This window comes from Dacryopinax primogenitus (assembly GCF_000292625.1).
Source record: "Dacryopinax primogenitus strain DJM-731 SS1 chromosome Unknown DACRYscaffold_2, whole genome shotgun sequence".
Classification (NCBI taxonomy): Eukaryota; Fungi; Basidiomycota; class Dacrymycetes; order Dacrymycetales; family Dacrymycetaceae; genus Dacryopinax; species Dacryopinax primogenitus.
In genome coordinates this window covers 1677635-1691207 of record NW_024467199.1, presented here as the reverse complement: position 1 = coordinate 1691207, position 13573 = coordinate 1677635, and the positions used below count along the sequence as shown (strand labels likewise).

Here is a 13573-nt window from a genome sequence, read left to right as displayed (position 1 = left end):
ACGGTACGGTATATATACCCCACACCGACCAACCTCCCGCAGAACCCCACACACTGCGCAAGAGTAGGCAAAGATGGCGCAAGCGTATCATGGTCGGTCGGCACATGCGGGCATTTCACCTAGCACGCACGTTATCCCCGCCGCCACAAGCGAACAGCAGCATCATGAGCACCAACATGAGCAGGAGCACGAGCACGAGCCCGAGCACCCGAGCACCCACCCATTCCACAACCCCTCAGAAATCCTCGTCCCCGCCGTACTCGCCTCCCACTCCCATGCCGAAGCCAACCGCGCGCACTACGATGCCAACGCGGCGAACTACGACAAGATGGAGATGGCGAACGAGGTTGCGACTCAGGCTGCGAGGGGGATACTGGGTGCTTGGGATTGGACGGACGAGGGGACGGTGTGTATGGATTATGCTTGTGGGACTGGTGAGTTGCTTGCTGTTGCGCTTGTGTGGGAGGCTGATGCGCTCTGGAAAGGACTGGTCTCCCGCCAGCTGGCAGCGCACTGTAAGGGCATTATAGGGGTCGATATCTCCCAAGGCATGGTAGACTACTACAACACACGCGTGTCAAACCAAGGGATCCCCAGCTCAGAGATGCGCGCTATCCGCGCAACCCTGCCCGACGACCCCGGCGAGCTCCAGGGCATGCAATCGTCGTTCGATGTCGTCGTGTGCGCCCAGGCGTATCATCATATTACCGATATCGGACTTGTTACCCAGTCTCTCGCTACTTTCCTCAGGCCTGGGGGAGCGCTGCTGGTTGTGGATTTGGTGAAGAGCGAACATGGGATGTTCATGCATTCCCGCGGGGACGCGCCTGAGCATGTCAAGTATACTGTGGCGCACAAAGGAGGGCTGGAGGAGGGAGAGGTGAGGCGGTGTTTTGTGGATGCGGGGCTGGAGGAGGTGAGCTTTGAGGTGGTGTACGAGAAGGAAGTGGAGGGGAGGAAGTTGCAGATGTTTTTGTGTAAGGGTGTCAAGCCCCGTAAGGAGGCGTGATGGAGACGAGCAAGCGGGGATGGAAGTGTAACTTACTTAGCATAACTCAAGGCATCAGTGTTATCCGGGTATAGCATACATGGGTATCCTACAGCATACTCATAGCGCGTCAAAGTTGATATGATGCAGTCCTCTCCTCCGTTCCCTCTCGTCCTCGCGCTAACCGATGTCAGCCTAGCTCCTCCCAGGCAGAAGCCAAAGAAAGACGCACCTTCTCGTTCAAATGCAAGACAAACACGATAATCGCCAGCAACCCACAGCTCGCGAGCGCCACAACCGTCACCCAGGGAATCCAATCCCCCGGCCTTAGGTAGAGCTCGTATTCCCAATTCGATTTCCACACGGTAGGGTTGACCACCAGCCTGGAATTGGGGATCACGCCCTCGAGGTTGATGTAGTGCGCTTCGGCGTGCGACGTGGACCCGACGAAGAGGTTCTCGATGTAGTTGTTTGTCCGCCCGAGGCCGAGGTAGGCGTATGGCGTGTGGAGGGCGTGATACCCTGTCTGCGGTTGTTGCCCGACTGGGAAACGGGTTAGAGCAAGGCAAGGCAAGACGATGTTGGGTGGGGAACATGCCTTGCGCAGCAGACCGTTTCCCGGTCGTGTCGAGGATCGTGTACTTATACGACGCACCCGGGAACCCAGTACCGAAAGGCTTGTAGTTCTCCCCGTCCCTCTGGCAGAACCCGGAACAGGCGCCGTTCAGCGCTGTTCTCGTGAGCTCAGCTCGCAACCAGGATAGGAGGAAAGCACGCACTGATGGCTTTGAGGAAGAAGGCGTCGTGGAAGAAGTTGTTTTGGACAAAGGTGAGCTTGGTGGTACTTTGCGTACCGGTGCGTTGGATGAGCAGATCGAGCGTTCCCTATTACCAGGTTAGGTTGAGCGGAGGTCTGCGCGATAAGCTCACATCTTCGTCCAAGTCGATCACGGTGACTCCTCTCACGTCATGAATCGCCTTCAGCACTTGTGTCCCATCTGTTGCGACAGCGAACGCTCTTCTCCCCTTGGCGATTCTCTCCCCCTCGCAGCCAGGGATGCCCTCACGGCAAGGCACATTATTCAGCAACTGGACGGACGTTTCTAGACTGCTCCCAATTCCTAGCACCCCACCAGGGGTCTGGGTGGCGATTATCGGGAGGAGGGAGGGGTAGCCGGAGAGGGAGGTGTCGGCGATCCGGATTGGAAGGGGGAGTGGGGGATGGAACGTCGGGTCGAACATCAGGAGGTTGGCTGAGTGGGAAGCGCCTAGAGAGGTCAGGGGGATGCTCTGGAATGCCTGTATGCGGGTCAGACGGACCTTCACGTATGGAAAGAAGATACACACGTCGTTGTCAGGGGAGTTGGTGAAGTCGAAGGAGAAGTTTGAATCCGCAGCGCAGAGCTGGGTTGGCAGTCTGCAGGAGCCGACGGCATGTGGGTAGATCACTCCTGTAGATCCTGCACAGGTCGGTATCTGCTTGTTGTATGCGATGTTGATCGCGCAGTTCGTCCCCACCCCTGTGTCGGTATTGACTGACTGGCAAGTGGGGAATACGAGATCGATCGTCCCATCCCTGTCCATGTCCGCAAAGGTTATCGGCCCAACTCCAGGGGGTAGGTCGCCTTCGCGCGAAAGGGTGAATCCGCCTTCCTTATTGTTGATCCAGATCTGGTAGGTCTTTCGGTTTGCAGACGTTGGGGAATCGCACACGAGGAAGAGGTCGGCCAGGCAGTCGCCGTCCAGGTCTATGACAGCGCTGCTGTGCGGATTGGAGAGCTTACAGACTTTCGAGGTGTTTAGAGGGGGACTTGTTCTAGTGACCTAGTTAGCGAAATAGCTGTAGTAGGTACTGAGACGTACAGCTCAAACATGTCACCAGCGTTTGCTGTCGTGTTCCATATGTTTTGCCATAGACGCCAAGTGGGAGGTCCAGGTGCAGAGGACGTTGGGAACATACCGAGGAGATCCACCTTGATATCTCCGGTTGCATCGAGTACTATTGGTTCTTCGGCCGCAGAGCCGGGAACAGCTACCGGAGATCCCGCTTTCCAAGTCTCAGTAATCCTGCTATGCACAAAATGGATACATGACGTACAGAACATCCCGTTTCCCTGTCCGAGATAAACCGCCATCCCCACCTGGATAGCCTGGTTCCCCCAACTTCCAGTGTTCTGACTCATCATAACCAGTATGTCCAACCGACCATCAAAGCTGAAGTCTCCGGCAACGACGTTAACAACGTTCTGTGAGAAAGGTATAGATTGAGTCTTCGTGAAGAGGTATCTGCCTGGTGCATACTTCAGGCCAATGAAGAATGTCAAAGAACTAAACGCACTGTGGTCCCATATGTAGACCGTTAAGGTCCTCTGATCGGTGCTTAGAGTGACTATATCTGTACTAGAATAGCGCATTCCGTCAACGTTGAGAAGAAATATCTATTAACAAGGACGGACTATTGGTCTCCATTAAAATCTCCAAATGCGACTACGCGTCCATCAAGTTCGGCCAGTCCCAAGCTCCCAGCATCAATGAGCATATCACCAGAGAATCGTTTCGCGGGGAAAGGCCACACTGCTGCAGCTTCATCTAGAATCCCAAGCCACAGTGAACATAAAAGTAATAAACATGTCGGTCTCCGTCCTCTTCGTTGCCAGGACTGCATATTGCGAGTAAATCAAGAGTGCTTTAGGGGACCGTTCATCTTCAGCTGTTACGCTACGTAGAGGTGGCGCAGCAGAAGCGGAGACTGATCTGACGTCTCTCTCCTCAGCACTGTTCACATTCAATTGCGTCTAACTTCTACATTCAACGCATTCTCTTACCCTCGTCTTTCCTTTCCTGTTACGCTGATTGAGCCAACATGCCAGGTTATCCTAGCTTGTTCCGTGAGTTTGACTGAAGTTCGGGATTGTCCTCGCCGTCTGACCTGAGATACACAGGCTCGGCGGCAATGAGCTACGTTCAGCTCTACATCCCGACAGAAGTGGCCCATGACACGATTGCTGAGCTGGGAGAGCTTGGGATGGTCGAGTTTAAGGACGTGAGAGATATTGACTGCCATGATATTCCGCAAAATGATTAATTCGATCTTTGTGTAGTTGAACCCCGGTGTCAACGCTTTCCAAAGGGCATTCGTCACCGAGATCAGGCGATTCGACGAGATGGCCCGTCGCGTACGATTCTTTGAATCTCAGCTCGATACCGCCAGCATCTCCACTCGCCCGCTGGAGGACAGTGCACCGATCATCAGTGTTGGACCTCGTGCAGCACAGACGTTTGACGAACTGGAGGTCACACTGAAGGAGCATGAGGATCGCTTGGTGCAGATGAATGAGAGCTATGCTATGCTGAACACACGGTCGCGCGAGCTGCATGAGGCGAGACATGTCCTGCGTGAAACTGCGGTCTTCTTCGAAAAGGTAAGAGCTGTCATACCTCTTGTGAAGGAGTACGAACTGAATGCACATCCCAGGCGGAGTCGCAGGAACACGACAGACGTCATTCGCTCGATGAACCGACCCAACCACTACTAGCCAGCGAAGAGGCAGAAGCAGGACACTATCACCATCCTGACGCTGCCACCAGTAGTGTTGGATTGACGATCGACCTCGAGTTCGTGGCGGGCACGATCGATCGCCAACGACTCCCCACATTTGAGCGTGTGCTGTGGCGCGTTCTGAGAGGAAACCTGTACATGAACTATACCGACATCGAAGAGGTATTCGTCGACCCCCAGACGGGTGAAGAGACACGCAAGAACGTGTTTATCATCTTTGCACATGGCGCCGCGTTACTTGCCAAGATCCGCAGAGTGGCAGAAAGCATGGGCGCAACGCTCTATCCTATTGACGCCAATTCTGATAAGCGGCGCGAGGCTCTGATTGAAGTGACAAGCCGGCTCGAGGACCTGAACACGGTCTTGTACAACACTGGTGCGACAAGGAGAGCGGAGCTGACGAAGGTTGCTGAGAGCTTGGCTGTGTGGAGGGACGTAGTAAGGAAGGAGAAGATGATCTATGAGACGCTTAATCTGTTCAGCTATGAGGCCAGGCGGAGAGGCTTCGTTGCTGAGGGTTGGGTGCCTACCAGGGACATCACTCCTGTTCAACTTGCTCTCAGGCAAGCTATGGTCCGTATCTCCCGTTTGCCCTTTGAAATATGCGATAACCACAGGAACAGGAAGTATCAGGCACCAGCGCGCCTGCCATCCTCCAAGAAATGCGCACACACAAAACCCCGCCCACTTATCACCGCACAAACAAATTCACTGAAGGATTCCAAACAATCATCGACTCCTACGGTATTGCCACCTACCAGGAAGTAAACCCAGGTTTGTATGCTGTTGTTACTTTCCCCTTCCTTTTCGCCGTCATGTTCGGTGATCTTGGTCATGGGTTCATTATTTTCATGGCTGCGCTTATGATGGTGATCTTCGAGCGGTCAATGGCGAAAGCTCCGCTGGATGAGATCGTGGCAACGTTCTTCTTGTAAGCAATTAGCTGCAGCGCCGGGCTTGATCTGACACATCGCAGCGGCCGTTATATCATCCTTCTCATGGGGGCATTCGCGATGTACACTGGCCTGATGTACAACGACATCTTCTCATTCTCGATGCATCTCTGGAGACCTGGTTGGTACTGGCCACCGACGAATGGGACGGCGCAGGCTGTTCGGCTCGATCGTACATATCCCTTCGGTGTTGACCCAACGTGGCATGGCACTGACAATGGTCTTGTCTTCACCAACTCGTACAAGATGAAGCTATCAATCATTCTTGGTGTTATCCACGTATGTTGCCTATACTTCTCTCCACTCGCCCAGTTCTCATTGCCGTTCAGATGACATTTGCTATTTGTCTCCAACTTCCCAATCACCTTCATTTCAAGAAGCCACTGAACATTATCGCCGAGTTTATCCCACAAATCCTTTTCCTACAGTCAATATTCGGTTATCTCGTTATCTGTATCATCTTCAAGTGGTCCGTCGACTGGACCAAATCGCCCACATCCCCTCCGGGTCTGCTGAACATGCTTATTTATATGTTCCTCTCCCCTGGCAAGATCAACCCGAACGAGCAGCTCTTCCCTGGTCAAGGGCCCTTGCAAGTGTTTCTCCTGTTCCTTGCGCTGATATGTGTACCCTGGATGCTCTGCCTGAAACCATACATGCTCTGGAGGGAGCAGAGGAAGATAAAGGGACAGGGCTACCAAGGAGTGCAGATGGGCGATGGTGTCTCCGATGTCCGTCAGATGCATGACGACGACGATGAGGAGGAAGGCGCTGGTGTCCCTGTCGCTGAAGACGAGGAGGGCGAGCATGTACGTACCCGATCTTCGTCCCTAGCTATCAAAGCTAACGCTCAATCAGGAGGAGGGCATGAGTGACATCATCATTCATCAAGTCATTCATACCATCGAGTTCTGTCTCGGCTGCATCTCCAACACGGCATCCTACCTGCGTCTTTGGGCGCTCTCGCTAGCACACGCGCAGCTTAGTGAGGTACTGTTCAACATGACCCTGCGTCTTTCTTTTGGACGGCCCGGGATCATGGGTGTCGTCTTCGTCGTAATCATGTTCTCCGTATGGTTCTTTGGAACCGTTGGCATTCTCTGTGTAATGGAGGGTCTATCTGCATTCCTGCACGCTCTGCGTCTACACTGGTATGTTTCGTGTCCCTTCTCTCCCGTCTGATCCTTCTCACTTCGTGCGCGTTTAGGGTGGAAGCAAACGGAAAGCATTATATGGCTGGCGGCTACGTAAGTCTCGTTTCATTCCCTTGTGGAGTGGGGTATCAGCCAAGTGTCAGACGCCCCTGGCTTGTACCCCTGTCCCATAGTGATCTGTCACTAACATATTCTTTTGTAGCCCTTCCAACCACTATCATTCGCTCGGGTCGAAGCTGCTGATTAGATTCACTAGTGGCACTGGAATGCGGGTCAATCGGGGACTGCTCGCATTCTGGCAAAGGGACCAACAGAGTATGACACGATACCCGAGTTTCCTACACTACAATAAATTGCTATACCCTGGCCTTCTGGCGGGCATTGTGAATAAACTGCGATAATGCGAAAAAGGCATCCCCGAGGCCAGACCCAGGTAACGAGGAAGCTCTCAGGCCAGACCTGCTGTCAAAACAAAGGCGGGGACTGAATTGACCCCGGAACGGCGTTTTCCCACCTGTATCATCGCACGGCATCGCCCCAGTGATGGGTAACGCTGTGGAACAAAGCGCTGCAGAAACGCGGGGAAAATACGGTCGTGCGAGTAATACTTGCCTAACGTCCAGTGCAGCAGATAAGATAGGTCAGAAACAGTTATCATCGGTGTCATTGTTATCATTCCCGGGCGGTGTACACATCACATGCGGCGATCGCTGTCAGCTGTTCACCGCCTGGGGAACGTGCGCCCAGCACGCCCCCACGAGCGGACAACGCAAGTGGTGGACTGTAGAATTAATGCCCGGAACTTCCGGACCCCCGCAGACCGACGACATCCGGGCACATGCAGATCTAAATGCGAGTCACAAGAGTAGTTGCCTCATGGGTTCCGCAATGGCCCGCCGGGGCGCCGGGTGGTTATAAATACCGGAAGTGGGTTGTTCGTGCCTCCGCCGTGCATGGAATTGTGATTGGCCTTAGTGTGTGGATGGAGGAGGTATGGAGGTTGGTGGATGTATGGTTGGTGCTTACCCATTAACGAGTTTCCCCGTTGTTGGTGGGGCAGAACCTGAACCTGAGACCCCGGGGGTCGGCGTTGGGTCTCACCAACCAAAGGTCGACGCTTGGATGATGAACGCGGGACTAAGCGGTGTGATTTCCAAATAGGGTAAATTACGGGATCAGAAATGAAATGCACATTTTTTACACCGCCCAAAGAAGTGTGAATTTGAGTCCGTTACATGAGTCTCTCATAAAGGGGTTGTCGCGCCTGACAAGGATCAGCCCCACAGATCTCTTTTCTCTCTCTCTCTCTCTCCACTCTGCAATAGAGCCTATAGATTCGGGCACATTAATCCGTCCCCTTCTCTTAACCCTCTACCGCAACCATCAACTGCGGTTTAGACTTCTCGAAGTAACAGTCCTATTCGAATCAATCCTGCACTTTGTGCTAGTAATCGCTTTCGAGCAAACCTAGAAAATCTTCCTTACGGTTGAAACTATCTGCATTACCCCTTAGGTGAGACATGTGACCTCGATCACTATATGCGCATACACTGACTATATGAGCTCAACAGATTTTAGCTATGTCTCCTGCTGTCGCTGCTGCTACTCAACCTACGACCGCCTCTATTGCTCAACTCAAGCAAGCTAACGCCGCCAACGCCGAGGCCGTCACATCCCAGATGGAGAAGCTCAGCATTTCTTTCGACACATCCCGCCTCTTCGGAGCGGACAAGGCAGAGCGCATTGCCGCCGCCAAGGAGCTCGCAGAGCTCGTCAAAACGCAAGGACCGTCGGTCTTCGAGTCCATCAAGATCACCGACGCTCTTGTCGCTGCCTTTGCAGACAAGAAGTCCACCGCTGCACGCGAGGGTGCTTGCAACACCATCGCCACGCTCTGCGACACTGGCGCAACCGCTGCTTCTGATTCTGACGTAATCGCTGCCTTCGAACCGTTCATCATTGATACCCCTGCCTATGCATCCCTGATCGAGACCTTCGCTGACAAGATCCCGGCCGTCCGCACAACTGCCGTTGCTGCTGCAAACGCTCTCACTTCCCAGCAGAGCCCTTGGGCCGCACCCATCGTGCTGCCCGCCCTCCTCCAGCAGATCAAGACCGCTGGAAAGTGGCAAGTGAAGATTGGCTGCCTGTCCGTTCTTGACATGCTTGTCAAGTCTGCCCCCACGCAGGTCGCGAAGTTGACTCCCGATATTGTCCCCGTTCTGGCCGAGGCGATCTGGGATACCAAGGCTGAGGTGAAGAAGGCGGCGAAGGAGTCGCTCACAAAGTCTACGGCCCTAGTTTCGAACAAGGATATCGAGAAGTTTATTCCTGCACTTATCGACGCTCTTATTCAACCGGTAGAGAAGGTGCCGAGCACCATCCAACTTCTCTCATCCACCACATTCGTTTCCGAAGTTGACTCCCCCACGCTCGCTCTCATGGTTCCCCTCCTGGAGCGCGGTATCCAGGAGCGTCCCACCGCCACCAAGCGTAAGGTCGCTGTCATTATCGACAACATGTCCAAGCTCGTCGATAACGAGATCACCGTTCGCCCCTTCATCCCCAAGCTGCTCCCCGGTCTCCTCAAGATCGTCGAGGTCGTCGGCGACCCTGAAGCCCGTAGCGTTGTTGAGCGCGCAATCAAGACCCTGCGCCAAATCGGCAACGTTCCCACCGGTGACGGCTCCAACCTCCCTCCATTCAAGAACCTCGAGCCCAAGGCTGTCGTCAACACCCTTATTGGCTTCTACCAGAAGGCTGGTGTCACCCCTCCTTCCGCTACCGACGCGACCCTGTTCTACGCTGCCCGCTTGGCTGCGAACATGGTCACTCAGCGCAATTTCGACGTCCCCGTCTGGGACGCCGCTCTCCCGCAGTACCTGTCCCTGGTTATTCCCGCCGGGACTCACAACAACACGGAGATCTCCCGTCAGCTGCTGCTGAAGTCGGCTACGATTGACGATGACACTGCCGAGGTCCCTGATGATGAGGAGGAGGGTGAGGATCTTTGCAACTGCACGTTCTCCCTGGCGTACGGTGCTAAGATCCTGCTCAACACTGCTACCCTCCGCCTCAAGCGTGGCCACCGTTACGGTCTTTGCGGTCGCAATGGTTCCGGCAAGTCTACGCTCATGAGGGCTATCGTCAACGGCCAGGTCGAGGGCTTCCCGTCCCCCGACGAGGTTCGCACCTTCTACGTCGAGCACGACATCGATGGTTCCGAGGCTGAGATCGGTATCCTTGAATGGGTCCTGAACGACAAGCGTCTCGAAGCCTCCAAGGAGGAGATCATCGAGACCCTCGCTTCCGTCGGCTTCAGCGATGAGAGGCAGCAGTCTGCCATCGGCTCCCTGTCTGGTGGGTGGAAGATGAAGCTCGCTCTCGCTCGCGCCATGCTGTTCAAGGCCGACATCCTCCTGCTCGATGAGCCCACGAACCATCTTGACGTTGTCAACGTTGCTTGGCTCGAGAACTACCTCACCAGCCTCAAGACCTGCACTTCCATCATCGTCTCCCACGACTCTGGTTTCCTGAACAACACCATCACGGATGTCCTCCACTTGAACAGGTTCAAGGTGAGGCGTTACAAAGGCAACCTCGAGGCTTTCGTCCAGGCTGTGCCTGAAGCCAAGTCCTACTACACCCTGGAGGCGGCTGAGGACTACAAGTTCAAGCTCCCCGACCCGCCCTTCCTTGACGGTGTCAAGACCAAGGAGAAGGCCCTGCTCAAGATGCGCAAGGTTGGCTTCCAGTACCCGACACAGCCCGTCCAGCAGCTCTACGACATCACGCTGCAGGTCTCGCTCTCGTCCCGTGTCGCTATCCTGGGTCCCAACGGTTCCGGCAAGTCGACCCTCGTCAAGCTGCTCATTGGCGATATGGAGCCCAACAAGGGTGGTGAGATCTGGAAGCACCCTAACTTGGTTATCGGCTACGTTGCCCAGCACGCTTTCCACCATATTGACCACCACCTCGACAAGACTCCTCTCGAGTACATGCTCTGGCGCTACCAGACCGGAGAGGATCTTGAGGAGATGAGCAAGGCCAACCGCGTCATCAGCGAGGAGGAGCTGGCCAAGATGAAGGAGGGTGCTATCTACGTGCACGAGGGTCAAAAGCGCACAATCGACGAGATCGTCGCTCGTAAGAAGTTAAAGCAGTCTTACGAGTACGAGGTGACCTTCAAGGGCCTGAGCTCATCCGAGAACCTCTGGATCGCTCGTGACGAACTGGTCAAGCGTGGTTTCGAGAAGAAGGTCATCGAGCTCGATACCCGCGAGGCTCAGCGCCTTGGTCTCATGCGTCCTCTCGTTCGTCGTGAGATCGAGAAGCACTTTGCCGACTTTGGTCTCGAGGCAGAGTTCGTCTCCCACAACAACATGCGTGGTCTCTCTGGTGGGCAGAAGGTCAAGGTCGTGCTCGGTGCCGCTACATGGCGTCGCCCGCACATCATCTGCCTGGACGAGCCGACGAACTACCTCGACCGCGAATCCCTCGCTGCCCTTATCGAGGCTCTCAAGGACTTCCAGGGTGGTGTCCTGGTTATCACGCACAACCGTGACTTCTCCGAGTCAATCTGCAAGGAAGTCTGGGCCATGCGTGACGGTCGTCTGGAGGCATCTGGCCACAACTGGATTGAGGGCCAGGGCTCTGGTGCCAAGATTGACACCAAGGCTGAGGACGAGGAGGACAAGTTCGATGCAATGGGGAACAAGATCGATCCTACTAAGAAGGAGAAGAAGAAGACTTCCAACGAGGAGCGGAAGGCGAAGAAGGCGCGCATGGCAAGGCGAAAGCGCGGTGAGGATTCGGAAGGTGAGGATGCGTAGATCATCATGCACACATCCTTGGTTTCTCGTCTCCTCTTGTTTCTTCTCCTGTCATGTCACTACTACCCCTCATGGTTGTTTTTCTTCTATATGGTCATGTATTCTTCTCAGCATCGGTCTCTCAATACATATGAGTTGCGTAGCATTTATGGACCCCAGAGTGCACACCGATTCAAAGATCAAACGGATAGCTCCAAGGTAAAGTATCGGTCTAAGAATAAAATCGATCACAGTGGTGAAGTGAATGGGCGTCGCAATCGCATACTAAGACGTGTTTGATCATCATTACAAAAAGGACATAGACATTCATACAATCCCCCTCAATCAATCTGCCACCGCATCTTCCGAGTTGGGGAATGCAGAAGCCACAACCGCACTAAGCAAGGGAGTACTCAGCACAGGTGGAACAGCGGCCGCCGGACTAAGCTGCAAGCTGAGATGAGGTGTATGCGTCCCCGCGTCCTCTGATGCTCGTCTTGACCTGCTGCCCACACTCGATGTTCCTTTTGATTGTGATTGTCGAAGTGAATCGCTTGCTGATAGAGGGGTTGACGTGCTGGGCGCCGAGTCGAGCTGCATACGTAGCTCGTGTATCATTTCCTGCGAGTTAGGCATTAGCATTACACGACTTGCAAAGCAATGTCTCGCACAGCCTGCTCATCATTCTGCTTCGACAGCTCCTCGTTCTCTTCTCTTAACTCTTTCATCTGTACTTCCATAGCAGTCATCTGTGCTCGGACTTCCGCCGCATATTCCAACGCGATCGGGGAGAGGGCCTTTGACTTCAACGCTCGGTCTGCTGCTGCTAACTTTGCCTTCAAAACAGCCGTCTCGCCTTCGTTCTCCCTAATGTCAATGAGTACCGTTTCAGGCCACTTGAGAATACAGGAACATACCTGATTGCAGTTGATAGCAGGTCAATTTCATGTATCCGTCCTCGGAGGACCTGGCTAAGACGTTGAAACTCGTTCTCTTTCAGGTCGATGAACTCCTGCAAGTCGCTGAGCTTGCGAATGTCTTCAGCCCTGACAGAAAATCAGAGAGCTTAACAAGATCCATTATATAGATATACCATAATCGTTGAGCAGCCATAAGTTGATCTATCCGTCTCTCGAAGTTGGCGACACGTTCAAACTTTGGTGACTCTTCCAATCGCTGAGCTGCAAGCTTGAATGCCCTGGACAATGACTTAGCATTTAAATTTACTCATTTGGATAGTATACCCACCTCACACTCTCCTGAGCTAACTGCTTTCCCTGTGCATCCAGCGCTTTCTGGGTGCTTGTGAGATTGCAAGGTAGATATACTAGAGAACCTTACCTTCAGCTCGGACACCTCACTCCTAAGCTCGACAGCTTCGGCCACCCAGCTTTTCTTCTCCTCCCTCAGCCCTCTTAGTTTCTCTTGAAGACTCTCCACCCATGCTCTCGATTGTTCCTTGGCAATATCTGCCTGGTCCCGTTGTCTTTGTACCGCCAGTTTCTCCCGCTGTAGCTGCAGGCGAAGATCCCTCATCTCCTGATAGAGGTCTTGTCGCTCCTTCTCCGGAATTTGCGCAGGCTCTTTGGTAACTTCATCGCCTTCCTGATTATCGCTAATCCGTGACATACCCAAATCAGCGCGAAGCTGCCGGATGAGCTCTGATTCAGGCTGTGAAGCGCCCTCGAGAACGGGCGAACGAGGCTCGAGAGATAACGGCGACACCGGGGAACGGGTATCGAATTGGGGTGCCAAAGGAGAAGGACTGGCTGTCGGATCTACGGCCATGTTGTCGAACGAATCGGAGATGAAGAGTCGCGAGGTACGAGCCCGAGGGCAGAGATGGAGATCGTCCAGCGCCCAGCAGGGATGTCGATTCAGGGATGTATGGTGCGGGTTCATCTCTGTCCGTCATCTGCCCTCAGGGTTACTAGCCCGTGAGTCATTAAAGCGTTCAGTATTATTCTCATTGACGCCAGACAGGTTCACATTCGATTTGCAGTGATTTTAGTCTTCCAGCAATTTTTTCTGAGCATAACAAGCGCAAAAGCACGACAATGGGCGTGTGGTAAATGACGGCAGTTCGGCTCGCTACACTTGGTGCCGAC

At 53.9% G+C, this 13573-nt stretch overlaps 5 protein-coding genes across 5 annotated transcripts; 3 read left to right on the top strand and 2 right to left on the bottom strand.

Moving 5' to 3' along the window:
* Positions 1-73: 73 nt before the first annotated feature.
* Positions 74-1009, top strand: DACRYDRAFT_46318 (S-adenosyl-L-methionine-dependent methyltransferase; the record flags this gene model as incomplete). Its single annotated transcript, XM_040774694.1, has 2 exons — positions 74-434; positions 486-1009. The coding sequence occupies 2 exons, from the start codon at positions 74-76 to the stop codon at positions 1007-1009; spliced, it is 885 nt and encodes a 294-aa protein (XP_040632692.1).
* A 99-nt stretch (positions 1010-1108) lies between these two features.
* Positions 1109-3653, bottom strand: DACRYDRAFT_75178 (uncharacterized protein; the record flags this gene model as incomplete). Its single annotated transcript, XM_040776115.1, has 10 exons — positions 1109-1168; positions 1221-1531; positions 1566-1718; positions 1768-1873; positions 1919-2287; positions 2336-2804; positions 2852-3035; positions 3087-3278; positions 3327-3388; positions 3445-3653. 10 exons carry the CDS (start codon positions 3651-3653, stop codon positions 1109-1111), a joined length of 2115 nt encoding a protein of 704 aa, XP_040632691.1.
* A 113-nt stretch (positions 3654-3766) lies between these two features.
* DACRYDRAFT_62461 (ATPase V0/A0 complex subunit) lies at positions 3767-7021 on the top strand. The gene is made up of 10 exons (XM_040775698.1): positions 3767-3876; positions 3931-4031; positions 4090-4410; positions 4464-5120; positions 5171-5478; positions 5524-5779; positions 5830-6309; positions 6359-6651; positions 6708-6747; positions 6857-7021. The coding sequence occupies exons 1-10, from the start codon at positions 3852-3854 to the stop codon at positions 6899-6901; spliced, it is 2526 nt and encodes an 841-aa protein (XP_040632690.1). The 5' UTR covers positions 3767-3851; the 3' UTR covers positions 6902-7021.
* Positions 7022-8333: 1312 nt separating this feature from the next.
* Positions 8334-11486, top strand: DACRYDRAFT_46812 (uncharacterized protein; the record flags this gene model as incomplete). Its single annotated transcript, XM_040774726.1, has 1 exon — positions 8334-11486. The coding sequence occupies one exon, from the start codon at positions 8334-8336 to the stop codon at positions 11484-11486; it is 3153 nt and encodes a 1050-aa protein (XP_040632689.1).
* Positions 11487-11810: 324 nt separating this feature from the next.
* On the bottom strand, positions 11811-13254 carry DACRYDRAFT_113835 (uncharacterized protein; the record flags this gene model as incomplete). Its single annotated transcript, XM_040769709.1, has 6 exons — positions 11811-12086; positions 12137-12332; positions 12383-12511; positions 12559-12663; positions 12714-12760; positions 12807-13254. Coding segments are annotated over 6 exons (1201 nt in total), but the record flags the coding sequence as incomplete, so codon positions are not given.
* Positions 13255-13573: the final 319 nt, after the last annotated feature.

What these genes read in the sequence shown, in the direction of transcription:
- DACRYDRAFT_62461 (XM_040775698.1), top strand. Translation starts at nt 3,852, where the DNA reads ATGCCAGGTTATCCTAGCTTGTTCC. An exon ending in ATCGTGGCAACGTTCTTCTT is followed by an intron (nt 5,479 to 5,523) that starts GTAAGCAATTAG and finishes GACACATCGCAG; the next exon opens with CGGCCGTTATATCATCCTTC. An exon ending in ATTATATGGCTGGCGGCTAC is followed by an intron (nt 6,748 to 6,856) that starts GTAAGTCTCGTT and finishes ATTCTTTTGTAG; the next exon opens with CCCTTCCAACCACTATCATT.